Raw genomic sequence first — 26,233 nt, 5'->3', positions numbered from 1 at the left:
TGAACACTGATAAACCTGCCACATAGTCAATCTACTATAGACTGCCAGAAATGCCCACGAAACCACTCCCACACAGTCTCCAATGAGTAGCTGTGAAAATTGGTGACCACACAGTTTTTAGCAAAGCTGGGTGAATGACCGTAAAAGTGGTCACCTCTCGATCTTCTCCCTCTGTGTGTCAATGCAGGAGTGTACTGTAGCTCACAGGCCTCAGTCAGAGGAGCGCTGAACTCCAGGGCCTTGGACCAGACACAGGTAGAAAACCCTGCCTACCTGCAGCAAAGACAGCTCTGCTCTGTAGGAGACGCAGTGCCACAATGTTGGGCCAATGACAGTCTCAAATACAATACGGCTCTGGCATCTGAGCTCTACTTTGACTTGTAGTTAAACCCCAGAACATCCCCTGATTAGATCACCAGGCTGGCTGGCTGGTCTGATGCAGTGGTTGGGAAGATCTAGATGATGTCCCTTAGCCTGATCTTGGTCTTTTTTCTTCCGGTTTTCTTTCTGATTCTCTCCCACTCTCCTTCTCTGGTTGTGTTTTTCTCTCACCGTGTCCAGGTTGACTTGACTGCATTTGCTAATGGGTGAAGTCTCCTCATCCACTGTCTTCTTCCTCTCCCTCGCCGTCTGTGGAACAACAAGAGACAATGAAAGGGATTGTGAGCTACAAATCAAATTGAAAACATGGTCAGGATATCCATGAAGGCAACCTATTCACAATATAATGTTACCATGGGGATATTATGTGGTTAAGATTTGTCTGTGGCTAATCATGGCAGGTTATTTGTTTCTGCACATCCTCATGGCTGTACTTCAGATTATTATTATTCACTCTTCAAAGTAATAATAGAATGCACAAAGTGCAATTTCAAAAGTGCACCATTAGTTCCTCTTGTCATGTTAGTCATTGCATGCCTTCAAGAGCCATTTATAACTTGTCAGAAGTGTCCAGATCAACAAGCCCATTTATTTATTTTTAATTTAACCAGGCAAGTCAGTTAAGAACAAATACTTATTTACAATGTCGGCCTACCCCGGCCAAACCCGGACGACGCTGGGCCAATTGTGCGCCGCTCCAGATGTGATACAGCCTGGATTCGAACCAAGGACTGTAGTGACACCTCTTGCACTGAGATGCAGTGCCTTAGACCGATGTGCCACTCGGGAGCCATGTCAGTTAAGGTTTTATTATTTATGTTATTTTGGAAACAACCCTGGCATAACATTTTGATAACCGTGTAAATCTCTCTTGAACAAAGTGACTTTTATCAATACAGCCAACTGTATTTACCCCCCAAAAGTACATGCAAATTAGCTGCTAATGTGGCTGTCATAAAGAACTACAAATGCCAAGAGGATCTGGAAGAGACTGCCGAATCCAGGCAAAGGTAGAATCTCTGGATTAACTATCTAATGTTAGCTAAATGTAGTAATTAGTAACACATTTTTTTAAAAGGACAATTCTGTGAACAGTCTTGTGCATGTTTAAAATTGACACAATACCTGTTAGCAAAGGTACTACTGTATCAACTAGAGATTATGTGCAGGGGCTTGCAGTCATTTCTAGTTTTGAATGTCTACTTTCACGCTAATTAACATTTTCGAATATGGAGAGTAAATAGAGGCGGATATATTGATAAAAGTCACCTAGATTTACACGGTTATCAATACTTCACACCAGAGTAAGCCTATACCAAACACAGACCTTATTTTAAGTGCTTGTAAAATCCACTATGGGAAAAATTAATGGTGGAAAAACATTTGGAACCATTTCCCTGTTTGACCACTCGGTATTATAACGCCTCCACTGCGGGGCTCTAAATCAGCCCCATTCAGCGATATGACACACTTCAAATTCAAATACTCCGGCTTCATGCAGCATTTTCCATAGGAATATGTAGATGACGTCAGAGCTATCATTATCTACTGGTTTCAATGTCCATACTTTTATGTTTAAGGGCACATTACATGAATGTGTGGGTTGGTACTCAGGACCAGGGAATCTCCTCAAAGTGGAGTACTATTAGCTGATCATCTACAGTGCCTTGCGAAAGTATTCGGCCCCCTTGAACTTTGCGACCTTTTGCCACATTTCAGGCTTCAAACATAAAGATATAAAACTGTATTTTTTTGTGAAGAATCAACAACAAGTGGGACACAATCATGAAGTGGAACGACATTTATTGGATATTTCAAACTTTTTCAACAAATCAAAAACTGAAAAATTGGGCGTGCAAAATTATTCAGCCCCTTTACTTTCAGTGCAGAAAACTCTCTCCAGAAGTTCAGTGAGGATCTCTGAATGATCCAATGTTGACCTAAATGACTAATGATGATAAATACAATCCACCTGTGTGTAATCAAGTCTCCGTATAAATGCACCTGCACTGTGATAGTCTCAGAGGTCCGTTAAAAGCGCAGAGAGCATCATGAAGAACAAGGAACACACCAGGCAGGTCCGAGATACTGTTGTGAAGAAGTTTAAAGCCGGATTTGGATACAAAAAGATTTCCCAAGCTTTAAACATCCCAAGGAGCACTGTGCAAGCGATAATATTGCAAATCTACCAAGACCTGGCCGTCCCTCTAAACTTTCAGCTCAGACAAGGAGAAGACTGATCAGAGATGCAGCCAAGAGGCCCATGATCACTCTGGATGAACTGCAGAGATCTACAGCTGAGGTGGGAGACTCTGTCCATAGGACAACAATCAGTCGTATATTGCACAAATCTGGCCTTTATGGAAGAGTGGCAAGAAGAAAGCCATTTCTTAAAGATTTCCATAAAAAGTGTCGTTTAAAGTTTGCCACAAGCCACCTGGGAGACACACCAAACATGTGGAAGAAGGTGCTCTGGTCAGATGAAACCAAAATTGAACTTTTTGGCAATGCAAAACGTTATGTTTGGCGTAAAAGCAACACAGCTCATCACCCTGAACACACCATCCCCACTGTCAAACATGGTGGTGGCAGCATCATGGTTTGGGCCTGCTTTTCTTCAGCAGGGACAGGGAAGATAAAATTGATGGGAAGATGGATGGAGCCAAATACAGGACCATTCTGGAAGAAAACCTGATGGAGTCTGCAAAAGACCTGAGACTGGGACAGAGATTTGTCTTCCAACAAGACAATGATCCAAAACATAAAGCAAAATCTACAATGGAGTGGTTCAAAAATAAACATATCCAGGTGTTAGAATGGCCAAGTCAAAGTCCAGACCTGAATCCAATCGAGAATCTGTGGAAAGAACTGAAAACTGCTGTTCACAAATGCTCTCCATCAAACCTCACTGAGCTCGAGCTGTTTTGCAAGGAGGAATGGGAAAAATGTCAGTATCTCGATGTGCAAAACTGATAGAGACATACCCCAAGCGACTTACAGCTGTAATCGCAGCAAAAGGTGGCGCTACAAAGTATTAACTTAAGGGGGCTGAATAATTTTGCACGCCCAATTTTTCAGTTTTTGATTTGTTAAAAAAGTCTGAAATATCCAATAAATGTCGTTCCACTTCATGATTGTGTCCCACTTGTTGTTGATTCTTCACAAAAAAATACAGTTTTATATCTTTATGTTTGAAGCCTGAAATGTGGCAAAAGGTTGCAAAGTTCAAGGGGGCCGAATACTTTCGCAAGGCACTGTATATTCTAGGTTGTCCTAAAAACTAAGTGGGTGAAAATTACAGAGAGGTGAGGGATAACTAGATCCTTAGATAGCCAGGCTGTCAAGCTTGGTGATATATGACATGAGGAGTTTGTACAATTAATACGACCAGGCAGTGAGGCATGCCTCAGCTTGTTACACAATGGCATGCGTTTAAAAGTGTTGACTATTTAAAACAAAGCAACAAAGTACAGTATATTGTCGTGTCTTCCGAATAAACTCTTAAAGACCTAGTAATATTTTACATCAATAGCAGTCAATATTAATCGTCACCTTATTTCAGTCTCATCTGAAAGTTGTACATTCTTGGTTATCTTCACAAACCCTGGCTAACAAGTTGAATCAGCAATACAAAATTGTGTTTAATTATTTATTTACTAAATACCTAACTGATCACACAGAATTACATATACACAGAATGAATCATACCTTGATTACAAATTACGTCCTAAAGGAAAACGTCCCTGGCGGGTGGAACAGATATGACAGCTGGTTACACAAAGAAAAGGGCGATTGGTTTGAGTGAAAGAGCGGGAAGACTGAGGAACAAAGGGAGAAGCGATGTCTCTATTGTAAATACGGTATCTTATGCATTCTAAATTACTGCCCATTTGGGAAAAGGAAAATGGAATAAATATTTACTCTGAGCTGCGCTTCGGTAGGTTGGTGGTAGATGGAAGGCCGTGTTGCCCAACCAAGTCCTTTGAAGAATGTCTCTGGTGGTAAATTATATACGTTCTAGTAACGTCGTTGTGTGGTAGACGGGATACACTGTCTGTTCTTTCCTAGCCCACGTTTGCAGCTGCTGTTGCCATCTCAATGGCTAGGATGGATCACTTGTGTAGTGAATAAGAGTTCAAAGTTCATACCATTCGCAACCAAAGCTCACGCTAAGGTTGGCTTAGTTCTGTAGTTGACATGTTAGTCCTTTTAACGCAGAGGTTGCAGACCTCACGTACTTGAAACCGGAGGTTACATTTTCGTCAAGGCTTTATATAGTGGAGCGAGAAGGGTGTGTTTGAAAAGTTTTATAACCCAGGTCTCTTCACAGGGGCTGGCTACTGATTGAGCAGAGCCCTAACCTTATGAAAACCCAAATCTCTCATGTGGAAGCTAAAATTACATTTAATCTCTTCACCAATAATTTTATATTCAAACATTTAAATTGAACAACAATTCCGATAACAATTCCGATAACTACGATGTGCAGACTTTCCACTGTAGAGTTTATGTCATCCTATCATCGATGAGAATGTCTCAGATGACAACCGAACTGACATCATATTCATTAAATACCACCGCATAAATTCAATTGGTCGGATTACAAGAATATAGTTCATTTCCCCCCACCTTCTGATGGGGGGAATCTCTATGTTAACCAAGGGATTTTCAAATGTCACATCAGTAGGGTAGAGAGGAAGAAGGGGGAAAAGGTATTTATGACTGTCATAAACCTACCCCCAGGCCAACGTCATGACAATATGCAACAACTGAACATGCCATCATTTACTATTCAACAATTACTTTTGAATTCTTCATTCATTCTTGTAAAATGTCAGGTGAATATGCCAATAAGAAACCCATGCTCATTTCTGAAGGTAAATGACATACAGTAGCTCAAGTTATGAGTGTGTTACGAGATGGTTTCACTTACCCTCTAATAATAATACATTCTATAGTCAATTTTATTTAAGAACAGGTAGGCAATGGAGATCAGCAAGGATGGGGTGATATGGGCAGACTTTTTTGTTTGTGTCAGAATCCTTGCGGCACTGTTTTGGATGTAGTTTATGAATTGAATTTTCAGGCAGGCCCCCCCAAGTACTGCATTCTCATAATCAATTCTGGAGAAAATTAATGCATGGATTAGCTTTGCACCGATGTGGTGAGAGAGAGACTTAGGCGGGAGATGTTATTCTTTCACCTGAAGAACGTTTTTCAGACGTGATCAATGTGGCAAATCAATGTGGCAAGTAAAAGGAGACCGCAGGGTCAAATTTCACCTTCAAATGAAGGGGATGACGTGGCCATCTATGACAGGGCGGATGCTGCAGGAGTTGGTGATCTGCTGGGGGGTCTTGCTGCTATTGATTTGTGGGAAGTTGTTCTGCATCCAAGATTTGACCTCTTCCAGACAATGTTGACAGAGCAGATATTGTGTCAGGCTTTGTTTTAATGTACACCTGTAGTCTGCTTAGCACTGGAATTGGACACTGTGTAGTCTGACAATCTGGCCAAGCGGAAGCATGTAGAGCAGGAAGAGGATAGGACCTAACATAGAGCCTCAAAGCTGGTTAGCACCGAAGTGTGACTGAAGTGTAGTTGCCACTAGGTCCACACTCGGTTGTTTCCAACTGAAATATAAAGTCCACAGAAGAAGATAAGGAATACTACTGAAGGAGGTGTGGTTACTAGAAACTATTCATTTCCCCTTTTATCAGTGGATTAAATGTCGAAGTAGAGAACATACTATTGCGTGTGACTCAACATTCTACAAAGATCCAGAAAAAAAAGTACATTTGCATTTCAGTTAAAATAACAACCCAATATTTATATGCCAAGACAAATTCGCTAGCAACAGCAAGCTATATGTCCATGAATGTTTCATGTGTTTCAACCTGTCCCCAAATTAGGATGTGTCAAGGGAATGAATGTTTCTGAATTTAATAGTGTGCTTGGTACGGAGCTGAATTGCAGGGGTACTCAGACATTTTCATGGCCAGGTACACCCATCTCATGTACATCCAGGTATGAGGCCGGGACTTCTCCAGTGATGAGGTCTAGTGTTTGCTCATGATTGTGTGTGGAGATGTTGACATGCTGTACCAGATTGAGACAGTCAAGCATGTTCAGGAAGTCCGTAGCAGAGGAACAGTTTGATGAATCAATGTGAATGTTGAAATCACCTAGGACAGTGGATCCCAAACTTTTCATAGTCCTGTACCCCTTCAAAACATTCAACCTCCAGCTGCATACCCCCTCTAGCACCAAAGGTTAGCGCACTCTCATAATGTTGTTTTTTGCCATCATTGTAAGCCTGCCACACACACACACTATACGATTCATTCTTAGATTTAATGAATGTATGTGAGTTGTCACAACCCAGCTCGTGGGAAGTGACAAAGAGCTCTTATAGGACCAGGGCACAAATAATATATTAATCAATAATCTTGCTCTTTATTTAACCATCTTACATATAAAACCTTATTCGTTCATCAAACATTGTGAATAACTCACCACAAGTTAACAAGAAAGGTGTGCTTGAAAGGATGCACATAACTCTACAATGTTGGGTTGTATTGGTGAGAGTCTCAGTCTTTTTCTACACAGTCTGTGCCTATATTTAGTTTCATGCTAGTGAGGGCCGAGAATCCACTCTCACATAGGTACATCTTTGCAAAGGGCATCAGTTTCTTAACAGCGTGATTTTCCAAGGCAGGATACTCTGAGCGCAGCCCAATCCAGAAATCTGGCAGTGGCTTCTGATTCAATTTTCACAGAACCGCTTGTTGCAATTTTGATGAGGCTCTCTTGTTCAGATATCTGTAAGTGGACTGGAGGCAGGGCATGAAAGGGATAAAGAATCCAGTTTGTGCCATCCGTTTCGGGAAAGTACCTGTGTAATTGCTCTCCCAACTCACTCAGGTGCTTCGCTATATCACATTTGACATTGTCCGTAAGCTTGAGTTCATTTGCACACAAAAAAATCGTACAATGATGTAAAGACCTGTGTGTTGTCCTTGTTAATGCAGACAGAGAAGAGCTACAACTTCTTATCATAGCCTCAATTTTATCCCGCACATTGAATATAGTTGCGGAGAGTTGCGGAGAGTCCCTGTAATCCTAGATTCTGATCATTCAGGAAGAACAAACATCACCCATATATATGCCAGTCGTGTGAGAAACTCGTCATCATGCAAGCGGTCAGACAAGTGAAAATTATGGTCAGTAAAAGGAAACGGCTCACCTCTCACAGTTCTGGGCGACTTTAACCTCCCCACGTCTACCTTTGACTCATCCCTCTCTGCCTCCTTCTTTCCACTCCTCTCCTCTTTTGACCTCACCCTCTCACCTTCCCCCCCTACTCACAAGGCAGGCAATACACTCGACCTCATCTTTACTAGATGCTGTTCTTCCACTAACCTCATTGCAACTCCCCTCCAAGTCTCCGACCACTACCTTGTATCCTTTTCCCTCTCATCCAACACTTCCCACACTGCCCCTACTCGGATGGTATCGCGCCGTCCCAACCTTCGCTCTCTCTCCCCCGCTACTCTCTCCTCTTCCATCCTATCATCTCTTCCCTCTGCTCAAACCTTCTCCAACCTATCTCCTGATTCTGCCTCCTCAACCCTCCTCTCCTCCCTTTCTGCATCCTTTGACTCTCTATGTCCCCTATCCTCCAGGCCGGCTCGGTCCTCCCCTCCCGCTCCGTGGCTCGACGACTCATTGCGAGCTCACAGAACAGGGCTCCGGGCAGCCGAGCGGAAATGGAGGAAAACTCGCCTCCCTGCGGACCTGGCATCCTTTCACTCCCTCCTCTCTACATTTTCCTCTTCTGTCTCTGCTGCTAAAGCCACTTTCTACCACTCTAAATTCCAAGCATCTGCCTCTAACCCTAGGAAAGCTTTTGCCACCTTCTCCTCCCTCCTGAATCCTCCTCCCCCTCCTCCCCTCTCTGCAGATGACTTCGTCAACCATTTTGAAAAGAAGATCGACGACATCCGATCCTCGTTTGCTAAGTCAAACGACACCGCTGGTTCTGCTCACACTGCCCTACCCTGTGCTCTGACCTCTTTCTCCCTCTCTCTCCAGATGAAATCTCGCGTCTTGTGACGGCCGGCCGCCCAACAACCTGCCCGCTTGATCCTATCCCTCCTCTCTTCTCCAGACCATTTCCGGAGACCTTCTCCCTTACCTCACCCGCTCATCAACTCATCCCTGACCGCTGGCTACGTCCCTTCCGTCTTCAAGAGAGCGAGAGTTGCACCCCTTCTGAAAAAAACCTACACTCGATCCCTCCGATGTCAACAACTACAGACCAGTATCCCTTCTTTCTTTTCTCTCCAAAACTCTTGAACGTGCCGTCCTTGGCCAGCTCTCCCGCTATCTCTCTCAGAATGACCTTCTTGATCCAAATCAGTCAGGTTTCAAGACTAGTCATTCAACTGAGACTGCTCTCCTCTGTATCACGGAGGCGCTCCGCACTGCTAAAGCTAACTCTCTCTCCTCTGCTCTCATCCTTCTAGACCTATCGGCTGCCTTCGATACTGTGAACCATCAGATCCTCCTCTCCACCCTCTCCGAGTTGGGCATCTCCGGCGCGCCCACGCTTGGATTGCGTCCTACCTGACAGGTCGCTCCTACCAGGTGACGTGGCGAGAATCTGTCTCCTCACCACGCGCTCTCACCACTGGCGTCCCCAGGGCTCTGTTCTAGGCCCTCTCCTATTCTCGCTATACACCAAGTCACTTGGCTCTGTCATAACCTCACATGGTCTCTCCTATCATTGCTATGCAGACGACACACAATTAATCTTCTCCTTTCCCCCTTCTGATGACCAGGTGGCGAATCGCATCTCTGCATGTCTGGCAGACATATCAGTGTGGATGACGGATCACCACCTCAAGCTGAACCTCGGCAAGACGGAGCTGCTCTTCCTCCCGGGGAAGGACTGCCCGTTCCATGATCTCGCCATCACGGTTGACAACTCCATTGTGTCCTCCTCCCAGAGCGCTAAGAACCTTGGCGTGATCCTGGACAACACCCTGTCGTTCTCAACTAACATCAAGGCGGTGGCCCGTTCCTGTAGGTTCATGCTCTACAACATCCGCAGAGTACGACCCTGCCTCACACAGGAAGCGGCGCAGGTCCTAATCCAGGCACTTGTCATCTCCCGTCTGGATTACTGCAACTCGCTGTTGGCTGGGCTCCCTGCCTGTGCCATTAAACCCCTACAACTCATCCAGAACGCCGCAGCCCGTCTGGTGTTCAACCTTCCCAAGTTCTCTCACGTCACCCCGCTCCTCCGCTCTCTCCACTGGCTTCCAGTTGAAGCTCGCATCCGCTACAAGACCATGGTGCTTGCCTACGGAGCTGTGAGGGGAACGGCACCTCAGTACCTCCAGGCTTTGATCAGGCCCTACACCCAAACAAGGGCACTGCGTTCATCCACCTCTGGCCTGCTCGCCTCCCTACCACTGAGGAAGTACAGTTCCCGCGCAGCCCAGTCAAAACTGTTCGCTGCTCTGGCCCCCCAATGGTGGAACAAACTCCCTCACGACGCCAGGACAGCGGAGTCAATCACCACCTTCCGGAGACACCTGAAACCCCACCTCTTTCAGGAATACCTAGGATAGGATAAAGTATCCTTCTCACCCCCCTTAAAAGATTTAGATGCACTATTGTAAAGTGGCTGTTCCACTGGATGTCTTAAGGTGAACGCACCAATTTGTAAGTCGCTCTGGATAAGAGCGTCTGCTAAATGACTTAAATGTAAATGTAATGTTGTAAAAGTGTTACATGGTCGCTGCCCATTACATTGCATAGTGCAGAAAATACACAAGAGTTTAGGGACCTTGCTTTATCAAAGTTAACCATTTTCACTGTAGTGTCCAAAACGTCTTTCAAGCTGTCAGGCCTTCCCTTGGCAGCAAGAGCCTCTCAGTGGATGCTGCAGTGTACCTAAGTGACATCAAAAGAAACTGTTTGCATGAGCGTTACCACTCCACTATGTCTCCCTGTCATGGCTTTTGCGCCATCAGTACAGATACCAACATGAGCAGCAGCTTTGCTACATGCGGACCGTTAGTGGAATTCCCACAAGAGAGTAACGGTTAACGTAATTGAATGTTAATTATTTGACTAGGCTACCTGTATTTGACACTGTGTTATTTCACTGAACACTAGATGGTTTCATTTTATTTTTGGCAGTGAAATGAGGTTACTCAGGCGAGAAAAAAACCTGACCCAAATGGACAGTCCCGTTGGAAAATATAAATGGACTGTTTGAAAATGTGAAGAAAAAAAGTTTAATTAAAAAAATTATTTAAATTTTAAATGTGAATCACATTTGTACTTGGCGTACCCCCAACGGCATTGCACGTACCCTTGGGGGTACGCATACCCCAGTTTGAGAATACCTGACCTGGGATAACAACATTGAAGAGGGTAGGACAAAGAGAGTTGATCAGCTCAGAAAACTCTGTAGTAAAAGAGACTGTTTAAGGGGAGTGATACATGAGTACCACAGTGAGATAACTGGGTGATATCATTTTAAAAGCCATGCAATTAAATGACAAGCCAGCAGGGACAGACAACATTTTCAGGTCAAAACAGTCTGCAACTGCACATGGGGACAAAGATCGTACTTTTTGGAGAAATGTCCTCTGGTCTGATGAAACAAAAATAGAACTGTTTGGCCATAATGACCATCGTTATGTTTGGAGGAGAAAGGGGGATGCTTGCAAGCCGAAGAACACCATCCCAACTGTGAAGCACGGGGGTGACAGCATCATGTTGTGGGGTGCTTTGCTGCAGGAGGGACTGGTGCACTTGACAAACTAGATGGCTTCATAAGGGAGGAAAATTATGTGGATATACTGAAGCAGCATCTCAAGACATCAGTTAAAGCTTGGTCGCAAATGGGTCTTCCAAATGGACAATGACCCAAAGCATACTTCCAAAGTTGTGGCAAAATGGCTTAATAAGGACAACAAACTTAAGGTACTGGAGTGGCCATCACAAAGCCCTGACCTCAAACCTATAGACAATTTGTGGGCAGAACTGAAAAAGTGTGTGCGAGCAAGGAGGCCTACAAACCTGACTCAGTTACACCAGCTCTGTCAAGAGGAATGGGCCAAAATTCACCCAACTTATTGTGGGAAGCTTGTGGAAGGCTACCTGAAACGTTTGACCCAAGTTAAACAATTTAAAGGCAATGCTACCAAATACTCATTGAGTGTTTGTAAACTTCTGACCCACTGGGAAAGTTATAAAGAAATTAAAGCTGAAATAAATCATTCTCTCAGCTATTATTCTGACATTTCACATTCTTAAAATAAAGTGGTGATCCTAACTGACCTAAAACAGGGAATTTTTCCTGTAGGATTAAATGTCAGGAATTGTGAAAAACTGAGTTTAAATGTATTTGGCTAAGGTGTATGTAAACTTCCGACTTAAACTGTAGCTAACCCACCACATAACAGGCTAGTGCCTCTCATATCCAGAGAGCAGTTCTGATAATGAGTGGGATGAGTAACTGGCAAAAAAAACAGTGATCAGGACTAGGGTTGCACATTTTGGGGAATATTCAGAGGTGGAAACTTTCCGTGGGAATTAACAGGAATATATGCAAATTCATATTAATACCATTTAAATGTCGATGTTTTTTTACATTGTATATATTTACCATATCATATGGAGACAGAAACATAAACCTTTTACCTTATAAGTAGACATCATTTCAAATGATTAAATAAAAAGACAATTTAGTTACGAATTGAACTTTAATTGAGTTGATTCTTCACATGGGATGATTTCCCTGAACAACAAAAGAAAGGGAATATTGAATGATCCCCAATGATTCATCGTATCTCCCCAAAACATTTTCAACATTCATCTGTAAAATGATAGTCTAGAAACTATAGCTTTGGTTGTCTTCCTCTCAGGCTTCCATGTCTTCTCCTTGGACCTCCTCAATGTCCACCTCTTGAAAATCAGACTGAGGCCTCATCTTCACTGTCATTTTCCAACCTTGTTGAAGATGGCTCCTTGTCAGGTTCATAAAGACTGACATTTTCCCGGATGGCTACCAATCTTTCAACCCTTGTATTGGTCAGCCTATTGCATGCTTTGGTGTGTGTGTTCCCAAACAAGGACCAGTGGCGCCCTGAGGCGGCTGATGTTGATGGGATTTGGAGGATGATGAAGGCAACAGGGGAAAGAGCCTAAGATCCACAAAGTCCCTTCCACCAGGTGGCTGATGAGATATGTTGGCACGACTGCCATATTACATCTCCATCCAAAGCCCTTGCTTGGAAGTCTACTTCGCCAGACTGCCAAGAACCATGCCCTCATCCAGGCCAAGGTGGCGAGAAATGGTAGTTATGACACCATAGGCCTTGTTGATCTCTGCACCAGACAGGATGCTCTTGCCAGCATACTTGGGGTCCAACATGAAAGCTGTGGAGTGTATGAGCTTCAGGCAGAAGTCTTCACGCTATTTGATGCATTTCAGAACTGCAGTATCCTCTGCTTGTTGCAACAGTGAAGTGAACATCAGACAGGATGACATTTCCTCCCTTAATCCATGCAATGGCTACTGCTTTTGATTTCAGGCTGTTTACCACTCCCTCCCAAAATACATCATCCAGGAGGATCTTCTTGATGGAGCTGTCCATATCTGCAGACTGCTATGGCCATTTCTTGGAGACTCCTTCCCCTCCAGGAGACTGTCAAACCTGATGACAACACCACCCCAATGGATGTTGCAGGGCAGCTTCAATGTGGTGCTCTTATTTTTGTGAGGTAGGTGAGGTAGGTTGCTGCTATAACTTCATGACCCTTCACATACCTAACAATTTCCTTGGCTCTCTTGTAGAGTGTATCCATTGTTTTCAGTGCCATGATGTCCTTGAGGAGCAGATTCGATGCATGAGCTGCAGAGCCAATGGGTGTACTGTGAGGGTAGGACTCCCCCACTTTAGACCAAGCAGCCTTCATGTTCGCAGCATTGTCTGTCACCAGTGCAAATACCTTCTGTGGTCCAAGGTAATTGATGACTGTCTTCAGCTCATCTGCAATGTAGAGACTGGTGTGTTTGTTGTCCCTGCTCTTGTAGAATACTGGTTGAGGGGCGGAGATTATGTAGTTAATTATTCCTTGCCCACAAACATTAGACCACCAATCAGAGATGATTGCAATACAGTCTGCTTTCTCTATGATTTGCTTGACCTTCACTTGAATTCTGTTGAACTCTGCATTCAGAAAATGAGTAGATAAAGCATGCATGGTTGCTGGGGTGTATGCTGGGCGAAGAACATTCAGAAATCTCTTCCAATACACATTGCCTGTGAGCATCAGAGGTGAACCAGTTGCATACACAGCTCTAGCAAGACATTCATCAGTATTTCTCTGACTACATTCCTCCATTGTCAAAAAAACTTCTGATTCCAGGAGGATTTTCCTGTAAAGATTAGAAAATTAGTAAAAACAATTCCATGTACAGATAAATATTTAAGCAGTTAGATTAAAACAACTCCTTCGTAAGAATGTTTTAAAATGAAACATGTATGGAAATAGGTGAATTAACACTCCTCAGTTAGCTGGCTCAAGTAAGCTAAAACCCACATGGTATCAAAAAACTAACTAGCAGAAATTGTTAACAAGTTAGAATTGATTTAAAAACACACTTTGCTGTAGGCTACTATTTAACCAGAAAATGGTGTATGTCATAAAATATATTCACCCCACCCAGTATTGTAATTAAAACTTACCAGAAAGCATGTAGTCCTTGGCTCAGAGAGTGAAGTAGTGTGGGCTCAATAGCATCTCAGTCTGCAAGATCTTGAAAATCAGCTGTACATGTGATGGAAGAATGCACTGTGCATGCAGAGGTTTGCAATTCCATTGAATTGGGGATAGTTTAACCAAAATATGTCACAAGACCTAGAATTGCCTTGTGTATCCCACAAATAAGCCTCAATGTTATAAGCTAATTTCAATGAATTTAAGCAAAATTCCCCAAAGACCGGGGCTTAACTTTCCATGGAAAATGTCCTGAAAAATTCTGGAAATTTACCAGAAAGTTTCAGACCCTTTGCAACCCTAATCCGGACACAATCTCAACTATCACACCAACAGACTAATAGTTATGCTAAATCCAGGCTGTTGTGAAAGATTATGGATGGATAGCTTGTTGTATAAAGGAGCAATAAGAGAAAGCAGGGAGTTTCTTTGAACAGTATCGAGCAGATTATTCAAGTGTTTGCAAACAGTTGCTGGGTTGGGCTGTTTAGTCATTTCCAATGGATACAGGTTCAAAGTTTACACTCACACTATTGGAGTCCTTGAGCTGAGCAGTTTGTTAACAAGAGGAGACAAGACACATTCAGTATTACTCAAATACATGTGTACTTGAAAAATATCATAAACATCTACCTCAAGATATTAGTCACATCTAAGCATATCTGAGGAGCAATGAGGACCCAGTCAAAGCCTCTATTAAGCATATCATTATATCACATTAAAAAAAGGTGTCCCCCAGACGACATCAATGGTTGTCGTCTGGGGGTCATGTGCCTCATCTTGGTTAATTGTTAACCATCACTATTATATATGTGCCAGGGTAAACAGTCAGACGGCTACATAGTTGAGAGCAATAAGCCACACACACACACACACACACACACACACACACACCCTTAATTGAGTGTTAACTAAAACATACATCTCATTCAGTGGAGGCTCCTTAGAGGTGGTCCATCCTACTCAAGAAATTTCAAGAATTGTTTTAATAATGAAAGATAAAGTTGTAATTTTTAGATGAAACTATGCTAAATACACTGCTCAAAAAAAATAAAGGGAACACTTAAACAACACAATGTAACTCCAAGTCAATCACACTTCTGTGAAATCAAACTGTCCACTTAGGAAGCAACACTGATTGACAATAAATTTCATGCTGTGCAAATGGAATAGACAACAGGTGGAAATTATAGGCAATTAGCAAGACACCCCCAATAAAGGAGTGGTTCTGCAGGTAGTGACCAAAGACCACTTCTCAGTTCCTATGCTTCCTGGCTGATGTTTTGGTCACTTTTGAATGCTGGCGGTGCTTTCACTCTAGTGGTAGCATGAGACGGAGTCTACAACCCACACAAGTGGCTCAGGTAGTGCAGCTCATCCAGGATGGCACATCAATGCGACCTGTGGCAAGAAGGTTTGCTGTGTCTGTCAGCGTAGTGTCCAGAGCATGGAGGCGCTACCAGGAGACAGGCCAGTACATCAGGAGACGTGGAGGAGGCTGTAGGAGGGCAACAACCCAGCAGCAGGACCGCCATCTCCGCCTTTGTGCAAGGAGGAGCAGGAGAAGTACTGCCAGAGCCCTCAAATGTGCATGCGTCTGCTCAAACGGTCAGAAACAGACTCTATGGGAGTGGTATGAGGGCCCGACGTCCACAGGTGGGGGTTGTGCTTACAGCCCAACACCGTGCAGGATGTTTGGCATTTGCCAGAGAACACCAAGATTGGCAAAATCCCCACTGGTGCACTGTGCTCTTCACAGATGAAAGCAGGTTCACACTGAGCACATGTGACAGACGTGACAAAGTCTGGAGACGCCGTGGAGAACGTTCTGCTGCCTGCAACATCCTCCAGCATGACCGGTTTGGCGGTGGGTCAGTCATGGTGTGGGGTGGCACAGCCCTCCATGTGCTCGCCAGAGGTAGCCTGACTGCCATTAGGTACCGAGATGAGATCCTCAGACCCCTTGTGAGACCATATGCTGGTGCGGTTGGCCCTGGGTTCCTCCTAATGCAAGACAATGCTAGACCTCATGTGGCTGGAGTGTGTCAGCAGTTCCTGCAAGAGGAAGGCATTGATGCTATGGACTGGCCCGCCCGTTCCCCAGATCTGAATCCAATTGAGCACATCTGAGACATCATGTCTCGCTCCATCCACCAACGCCACATTGCACCACAGACTGTCCAGGATTTGGCAGATGCTTTAGTCCAGGTCTGGGAGGAGATCCCTCAGGAGACCATCCGCCACCTCATCAGGAGCATTCCCAGGTGTTGTAGGGAGGTCATACAGGCACGTGGAGGCCACACACACTACTGAGACTCGTTTTGATTTGTTTTAAGGACATTACATCAAAGTTGGATCAGCCTGTAGTGTGGTTTTCCACTTTATTTTTGAGTGTGACTCCAAATCCAGACATCCATGGGTTGATAAATTTGATTTCCATTGATAATTTTGGTGTGATTTTGTTGTCAGCACATTCAACTATGTAAAGAAAAAAGTATTTAATAAGAATATTTCATTCATTCAGATCTAGGATGTGTTATTTTAGTGTTCCCTTTATTTTTTTGAGCAGTGTATATTCACGTCACCAAATTACTGATTAAAACATACTGTTTTGCAATGAAGGTCTACAGCACTCTCTAGGGTAGCACCATGGTGTAGCCAGAGGAAAGTTAGTTTCCGACCTCCTCTGGGTACATTGACTTCAATACAAAACTTAGAGGCTCATGGTTCTCAACCCCTTCAATAAACTTACACAGTAATTATGATGACTTCCGGAAATGTCGTCCAACCTATCTGAGCTCTTGCAGCAAGAATTGACATGTTGTCCATGCAATCAAAAGGATCAGAGAATGAATCTAGTACTGAAAGCATAAGCTACAGCTAACTGGCACTGGAGAGCTTAAACTGTGGTCATTAGTTGACTCAAAGAGAAAGAAAGAACAGTTTAATTAATTTCTTTAATATATGTTTTCATTTAATTTTTTTCTTCTTAGTTTACATTTCACTTACTTAGCTAGCTAATGCAACTATTTTAGCCTAAACAACAACCTGACTCAAACAGAGAGGATGCTATTTATGTTAGCTAACTGGCTATCCAACACCGCAACTCTTCCAACTCAAGGTAAGCTTTCGGTTGTATTAATTTATTGCCACCAGGGCCCGCCGGTGTAACTGCTATACACTGTACTGCGTGATTGTACACATGGATTGGTTTGTGGGTTTACTAACACGTGAACGTAAACTCACCCCATTCCGTACAAATGTGCGCAACCGCAACATTCAAACAACGCTGCAAAGAAAACTAATGGGACTGTAGCGACTGTGTTGACTTCAAAATCTGGGGTATGAACTACATTTCTATTCAAGCGTTGATCGACATGGTAATGGCTCTATAGTATTGGAGAAAAGTTTTTTTAAACTGACCCTCCATTACATCGTGAAGTGTCATGCCGTAACGTACAGCACGCATAAAGAAACTATTTGTCTTACAATCGCTCTCCACCAGGTGTAGCACTTCTCTCATCCTTTAAAAACAATAAATGGACAGTGACGGGGGTAAGGGGGGAAACCTAGTCATTTTTTGCGTCATCATTGCATGCGATCATCATTCTCAAAGCCGCTGTTTACTTCTGAAGATCACTTTAGTACCGCCCTCAAAATCCGATTCAAATTCGACACAAACCTTCAACTCTTTATAGTGTTTTATTTACATTTTAGAGGCAATAAGGTGATAAGTTGGACAGCTCGAGTGAAAAAAAAGCTATTTTCCCCACACAACATCTCTCCTTCTCACTATCACGCACTAGTTTCGCTTCCCCGCCCGCCATTTTTAAAAAGAGCTCATTGCCTTGTTGAATTATGCAGAAACGGGCAGTGTTTAGGTCATCTAATTGATTCTGTTGGAAAGGGGAGAAATTGTGCTTTACAATGGTATTGACAATACAGTTGATCTGGAAGTATTTCATTTTGGGGCGCTAAAATAAGGTCAGTTGTACGGACCAAGGCGATGTACAAAAGTGAGTGAGTTTACATTAGTTCTAGTAGCTATGTTGACTATGACGTTAGCTAATATGATGACAATGATGTAGGTTGTGTAGCGGTGCTCTATGAACATTTGGCTTGGAGTTTTTTTTCCACCTGTTCACAAACAGCTGTTGTGTAGTGCACTGAAGTCCACAAGTAAAGGGAAAAGGTGAGAGGAGGAGAGTGTGTTGATGTCAGAAGGAACTAGACAACGAGCAAAGTGACTATGCTGCATGTGCCTGCTATGAAAGTCAACTGTGTGTGAAGGTGATCAGGGGTGTGTTCATTCAGCCGATTCTGTTGCAAAATGAAAATCGTAATGAAACGGACCAACCTGAACTCTAGTTTAAGTTGCAAAACAGAACATTTTTCAACTGTTTGGACTAATGATCACACCCCAGATCAGCTAGATGCAAGCAAGAGTTTACAAGGCGGTATTGAATGCCTCACTGTCTGTCACCTTGATTACTCCAATTTGTCTCAACCTGTGCACCGACGTTATAAACTTGCATTTCTAGGCTAGGTTGTAAAATGGCACCAACCGCCACTGACCTCATTGTCAGATAAGTCTCATTCACATCAGTTGAAATGACGCTGTTGAAATGTGTATGAGCAGACTCTCTCGCTTTCTCAACCCTTTGCCTATTGGGTATGAAACTATCACCTTGTCACATCTCGGCTGCAAATTGCTAATTGCAGCAAGTGGGTAATGAAGTAATTAAGGTTGACTTAATTACACAATTAAAGTAACTTACGGCACATGCATTCAAGTGACAACAGTCACCTTGCACAAATGTCACCTCAGCTGTTTATTAAAGTGTACAAACAGTCCCAGGCAGGGTGTTTCAAATTTTAGGAATTTGTCTGCCATATAACAATGATTCCATTTAGGGGAGTAAGATGTCTTTATAAAATTGTGACTTTTCCTTGTGGAAGACATTGTGGAGAGAAACAGTAACAGGGTATGGTGGTGTGAGCCTTCTCCCTCTCCTCAAACACACAGAGGTTTTAAGTTAGGATAGCAGGATAACTCAGCTCCTCTCACTAATAAAACCAGTCAAACCTGACTGGCAAGAAAACTCTCATTCACAAACACACAAATGATGTGTCTTTCAGCTGGGTGGATAGGGATGGTACTACAAGCAGAGAGAGAAGCTGTAGCTGGAGACGTTTGGGACTTGGTATCATGTTACTACATGCACAGTTAGACAAGACACTGCCATTATTTTCCCACAATATCCCAGAAAAGCCCTTATAGATTTCAAACACGATATGGACATGGTGACCAGTGAGTTGAGCTAGATTCAGTCTGAGCAGCAGGCAACCACAAAAAATCTCTTGCGGGGGAAACTGGGAAGACTCTTCAGTATACAGATTCATATTTAGCAGGTAGAAAATTCAAAGCTCACAGATTGGGAAAGACAGGTGTAAGGGTATCTCCACGTATACCAACATGGTCTCAGCATTTCGTATTATTCTGTACGTAAATCCGAGACACTCCATTTAGTATATCTTACATTTTGTATGGTATGTATTCATTTGTGGATGTCAATCATTACATTTGTATGTTACTAATTACAATTTGTATGATATGTTACAGATTACAATCAAGGTTAGCTAAGTGGCTCTGTTTCTAACATTAGCTAGGCTTGGGGTTACGGTTAAAGGGTTAACGGAAGGATTTGCTAATATGCAAAGTAATTGCAAAGCAGCAAAAAAGTAATAAGTTGTTGCCAAGTTGCTAATTACAAAAAATTCTGAAGTTGTCCATGATGAGATTCAAACACACAACCTTTCGGTTGCTAGACGTTCATGTTATGAGTCTACCCATCCACACCAACCAACCACCCTCCTTTCATTTTTTCTTTAAGTAACAATACCAAACATAATTTATCATACTACATTTCAGTTTCCCGGGTTTAAGTTTACTATGTTACGTCTAGTCTGTGACCAGTCTGCATATACAGTTTAGCACACATGAACATCATAAATGACCAGGACAATGCTGGGCCTTTGTAGACCTAAATAACACTAATATCAGGAAGTAGGCATAGAAAGATGATTTTATATGTTCTATGTGCTTTTAGCTCAGCATAAGATGTTAGTCTCTTAATCACTGATACAATAGGTTTGAGGAAGGCGGCTCCCCCCCCTAAAATGTGAATGTTTTTTTACATTTGAAACTGAATATCAGATTTTCACAAGTGAAAGTTAACATGTGAAACAGAAGCCTGTCAATTGAAACTAAATCCGATGGTTTGAATTGAAGTGAGAAAATCAGACTTTCACAGTGAGATGAACATGGTTGAAATGACATACTAAGGCATAACTAATGACGAGCACAAGGGAACAGTTCCAAGTGTTTAACTGTGGTTAAAAAACCCATGCAGTTATTTTTTAAAATTTTTATCATCACTGTATGTCTCAAATCACTGTGTGTTTGTTTAATGAAAATAACTAAAAAGTATATTGTTTTATCATTTATTTCCCTGACCCTCCTTTGAGCATTTCAAGGGCCAATCTCAATTCAACTTTAGTTCACAGGTTCAAGACAGTGACACAGTGTTTAACTGTGGTAAACGGGTTCAAGACAGTGACACAGTGTTTAACTGTGGTAAACGGGATCAAGACAGTGACAGTGTTTAACTGTGGTAAACGGGATCAAGACAGTGACAGTGTTTAACTGTGGTAAACGGGATCAAGACAGTGACAGTGTTTAACTGTGGTAAACGGGATCAAGACAGTGACACAGTGTTTAACTGTGGTAAACGGGATCAAGACAGTGACACAGTGTTTAACTGTGGTAAACGGGATCAAGACAGTGACACAGTGTTTAACTGTGGTAAACGGGATCAAGACAGTGACACAGTGTTTAACTGTGGTAAACGGGATCAAGACAGTGACACAGTGTTTAACTGTGGTAAACGGGATCAAGACAGTGACACAGTGTTTAACTGTGGTAAAACGGGATCAAGACAGTGACAAAACCACATGCCCCCCCTTTGCCCACACTAGGTACTGGAGGAGAGAATCTGTTTTATCCTATCTTCATTTTCTGGAAGACATTGATTTCAACTCAGTCTCCAACTAAACCTGTATGTCGCCTACCACCATTAGAGTGATGGAAAGTTTCTCTCAAATTCGCTGACTATGTTATGGGTCATACAGTACTCTGCTTGCATAGTGGGTCAAATCTGACTCAGACAGACTGGATTGACCAGTTTAAAATACAAACACAGTGAGATTCTGAAAGGAATTGCCTTTCTGACGAAACCTTTGTTGCAAGTAATACACACAAAACATTTTTTTTAAATAAATAAAAAATAATTTAAAAAACACACACCATCTTTCGCTCTTTTGGTTATGTTGTCATGGTAACGTGCCTGAATTTTAAAATGTTCCACTCTTCGGCTGAGAGTCTTTTTCTACTTTGACAACGCTCTTTAAAATGTCATCAACTCCGCACTGATAACTTTGGCTTAAATAAACTCAGCAAAAAAGAACTGTCCTCTCACTGTCAACTGTGTTTATTTTCAGCAAACTTAACGTGTAAATATTTATGAACATAACACGATTCAACAACTGAGTAACAGACATGTGAGTAACAGAAATTGAATGTGTCCCTGAACAAAGGGGGGGGGGGGGGGGGTTCAAAATCAAAAGTAACAGTCAGTATCTGGTGTGGCAACAAGCTGCATTATGTACTGCAATGAATCTCCTCCTCATGGACCAGATTTGCCAGTTCTTACTGTGAGATGTTACCCCACTCTTCTTCCACCAAGGCAGAAGAGCCACCAGGGGGCTAGCCCTCACCCTCCAATCCAACAGGTCCCAGACGTGCTCAATGGGATTGAGATCCGGGCTCTTCACTGGCCATGGCAGAACACTGACATTCCTGTCTTGCAGGAAATCACGCACAGAACGAGCAGTATGGCTGGTGGCATTGTCATGCTGGAGGGTCATGTTAAGATGAGCCTGCAGGAAGGGTACCACATGAGGGAGGAGGATGTCTTCCCTGTAACGCACAGCATTGAGATTGCCTGCAATGACAACAAGCATCAGTCCGATGATGCTGCGACACACCACCCCAGACCATGATGGACCCTCCACCACCAAATCGATCCCGCTCCAGAGTACAGGCCTAGGTGTAACTCATTCCTTCAACGATAAACGCGAATCCGACCATGACCCCTGGTGAGACAAAACCGCAACTCGTCAGTGAAGAGCACTCCCACCGGACTCCACTGGTGTACCAATCCTGTGCAGGTGTTGTTACACGTAGTCTACCACTGTGAGGACGATCACCTGTCCATCCTGTCTCCCTGTCTTAGGCGTCTCACAGTACGGACATTGCAATGTATTGCCCTAGCCACATCTGCAGTCCTCATGCCTCCTTGCAGCATGCCTAAGGCATGTTCACGCAGATGAGCAGGGACCTTGGGCATCTTTGTTTTGGTGTTTTTCAGAGTCAGTAGAAAGGCCTCTTCAGTGTCCTAAGTTTTCATAACTGTGAACTTTTTTAATTTCCTACCGTCTGTAAGCTGTTAGTGTCTTAATGACCGTTCCACAGGTGCATGTTCATTAATTGTTTATGGTTCACTGAACAAGCAGAGGAACAAGCAGAGTGTTTAATTAAACCCTTTATAATGAAGATCTGTGAAGTTATTTGGATTTCTACGAATTATCTTTGAAAGACAGGGTCCTGAAAAAGGGACGTTTATTTTTTTTCTGAGTTTAGTTCAGTGTTGTACACCAGTGGAGTCCGGTGGGAGGAGCTATAGGAGGCCGGGCTCATTGTAATGGCTGGAATGGAATAAAAGGAAAGAACTCAAACGTGTGGTTTCCATATGTTTGATACCTTTCCAATAATTCCATTCCAACCGTTACCTCCAGCCCGTCCTCCTATAGCTCCGCCCACCAGCCTCCACTTTTGTAAACTCATAAGAAACACTGGCTTGTATGCAGTCTACAAACACTAAGATACAGCGTAAAAACTATACAGAAGATACAACGTCAATCCTATGGGTCCTGGTTAAAAGTAGTGCATTATATAGGGAATAGGGAGCCATTTGGCTCCTTCTCCATGAGATCAGACCCAGGACATGAAAGGATTGATCGTTCCAAATGGATGTTTTAATACTGTCTGTTATGATAGCAACCAATCTCTGTTATACAGTGGGTAATGAAAGTAACCACCCTCTTTCAAAAATGTTCACCTTTTGTTGCCTTCGAGCCTGAAATGAAAACTAAAATCAGACTTTTTCACGGCTTTATTTACACACATTAACCAAGTGAAAAGAATGTAATCTAAAAAACCTTCAGAAGATGAATTAAAGTAAAACACACTATTTGGATAAGTGAACACCCCACCTTACAATTGCAATTACAAACTTGCTGAGGTATAACCAACCAAAATTGAACTTTTTGGCCTGAACGAAAACGATATGTCTGGCGAAAACCCAATAAATCTTTCCACCCAAAGCACACCGTGCCTACAGTAAAGCACACCGTGCCTACAGTAAAGCACACCGTGCCCACAGTAAAGCACACCGTGCCCACAGTAAAGCACACCGTGCCCACAGTAAAGCACACCGTGCCCACAGTAAAGCACACCGTGCCCACAGTAAAGCACACCGTGCCTACAGTAAAGCACACCGACAGTAAAGCACACCGTGCCCACAGTAAAGCACACCGTGCCTACAGTAAAGCACACCGTGCCTACAGTAAAGAACACCGTGCCTCAAGTAAAGAACACCGTGCCTCAAGTAAAGAACACCGTGCCTCAAGTAAAGAACACCGTGCCTCAAGTAAAGAACACCGTGCCTACAGTAAAGAACACCGTGCCTACAGTAAAGAACACCGTGCCTACAGTAAAGAACACCGTGCCTACAGTAAAGAACACCGTGCCTACAGTAAAGAACACCGTGCCTACAGTAAAGAACACCGTGCCTCAAGTAAAGAACACCGTGCCTCAAGTAAAGAACACCGTGCCTCAAGTAAAGAACACCGTGCCTACAGTAAAGAACACCGTGCCTACAGTAAAGAACACCGTGCCTACAGTAAAGAACACCAATTTGTAAGTCGCTCTGGATAAGAGCGTCTGCTAAATGACTTAAATGTAAATGTAAATACCGTGCCTACAGTAAAGAACACCGTGCCTACAGTAAAGAACACCGTGCCTACAGTAAAGAACACCGTGCCTACAGTAAAGAACACCGTGCCTACAGTAAAGAACACCATGCCGGCGGCATCCTGTTGTGGTGGTGTTTCTCTTCAGCAGTGACTGGAGCACTTGTCAGGATAGAAGGGAAAATGGACAGTGCAAAATGCAGACAGATTATTGAGGAGAACCTGCAGCCATATTCCAGGAAGTTGAAAATGGGAAGATAGTTCACGTTTCAGCACGATAATGACCCAAAGCAACTGTACAGTGGCTGAAGGACAAGAAGGTGAATGTCCTTGAGTGGCCTAGTCAGAGCCCCAACTAATCGAGAATCTGTGGAATGACTTGAAGAGTGCAGTCCATGAGCTGTCACTGTGCAATTTGACTGAGCTTGAACAATTCTGCAAGGAAGTATGGGCACATATTACACAGTCTGGGTGTGCAAAGTTAGTAGAGACGTATTCAAAGAGACTCGTGGCTGTAATTCAAGCAAAAGGTGGTTCCACCGAGGTTTAACTCAGGGGGGTGTTCACTTATCCAAGTAGGGTATTTTAATATTTGAATTGTAAATCATTTGAGGGGTTTTTTCTCACTTGGATATTGTGGCTTACGGTTTTGTAAATAAAGCTGGGGGAAAAAAAGTCGCATTTTGTGTTTTCATTTGAGGCTGTAAGGCAACAAAATGTGAACGTTTTGAATGGGGTTGGTGACTTTCTATGCCCACTGTATATGGGCATAGTATATTCCTTCACATTCTTAACACAAACATATTGTTGTGCCATCATGTCCTAATTCCTCCACATTAGAGAGTATGATGAATGACAAACTTAGCCTCTCCTCTATTTATTCAGGTTCAACGGGCAGCCAATAGAAAGCAATTGCGGCTGGCAGAGCAAGCCAGGCAATTTTATCCTTCAAGAAAAGCCCAAGTATCCAAAGTTGCCCCTGCCAAGAGTGAGACAAGTGGAGCCACACAGAGCTCTTATTCCTCACAGAAGAAAACTAGGAGGAATTAAAGAAATGCAATAGGCCAAACATCAAGCAACAATACAAAATATATATATATTTTGTAACTCAGGAAATTCACTTATTTTCGTGAAAATCCACTCCTATAAAATACTGTCTTTACTCATCTAATGTACTGTACATTCGATCAACATTAATGTTTACAAAACACATGCATGTGGTTTACAAATAGGGGAAATGAGAGAATGAGAGATGCAAATAGGAAATGCGTCTCAAAGCAGATGTGAAAATCACACCTACATGTGCAGCAAGTTCCGTTTTACCATGAGAAAATGAAGCATATCCTACTTTACTGTAGTCTACTTTCAGTCACAGACAATAAACTATGCTTGAGTTAAAAGTATCTGAGATATACTTGTTATTCTCTTTGAAGGCTCTTTGTTGGCATATAGGCTGCACCTGTATTTCATCGGCACTACCGTCTGTGTCCAGCTCTCCGATGTAGTACTGTTCCATCCACCGCCTTGCGTTCTCCGAGTGCAGGTGTGGGGGTCCCGCCATCTCCATCCTGATATCATTCCCTGACCGGCTTAATATTAGAGCCTCTCCGCCCGGGTGAATACGAAGGAATCCCGTCACATCATAAATTCTCGTCCCCGTTAATACCCAACATGAGTTTTTGGTGGAATGATTGGCTACCTCCTTCTCAGAGAAAAACCGAGGTGATTCCGAAGGAGACATTTCGATGTTGAAGTATGCACAAAAAAATAACTAAAGGAATGGGTCAAGCCCCTTTGGCATGCCGACTGACCGCGTACTGACTTCTAGCTCATCTCAGCACTGACTGATTTTACCCGATCAACTCATTTACATATCATGAATTATTCACTGCTC

General features: G+C 43.1%; 1 protein-coding gene across 3 annotated transcripts in view; it reads right to left on the bottom strand.

Annotated features, from left to right (window-relative positions):
- Positions 1-26,187, bottom strand: part of LOC115109296 (fatty acid 2-hydroxylase-like) — a 52,920-nt gene extending 26,733 nt beyond the window's left edge. For all 3 annotated transcript variants that reach the window (XM_029634051.2, XM_065009707.1, XM_029634052.2), the window contains exons 1-2: positions 25,799-26,187; positions 553-630 (exon numbers count right to left, since the gene is read on the bottom strand). In XM_029634051.2, coding sequence (XP_029489911.1) covers positions 553-630; positions 25,799-26,080 — 360 coding nt within the window. In that variant the 5' untranslated portion in view covers positions 26,081-26,187. The remainder of the gene's footprint in view (positions 1-552; positions 631-25,798) is intronic.
- Positions 26,188-26,233: the final 46 nt, after the last annotated feature.

The sequence above is a fragment of the Oncorhynchus nerka genome, linkage group LG25, assembly GCF_034236695.1.
Source record: "Oncorhynchus nerka isolate Pitt River linkage group LG25, Oner_Uvic_2.0, whole genome shotgun sequence".
NCBI classification, from domain to species: Eukaryota; Metazoa; Chordata; class Actinopteri; order Salmoniformes; family Salmonidae; genus Oncorhynchus; species Oncorhynchus nerka.
Note: the sequence above shows the minus strand (reverse complement) of the source record. Positions and strands in the feature narration are given on the sequence as shown.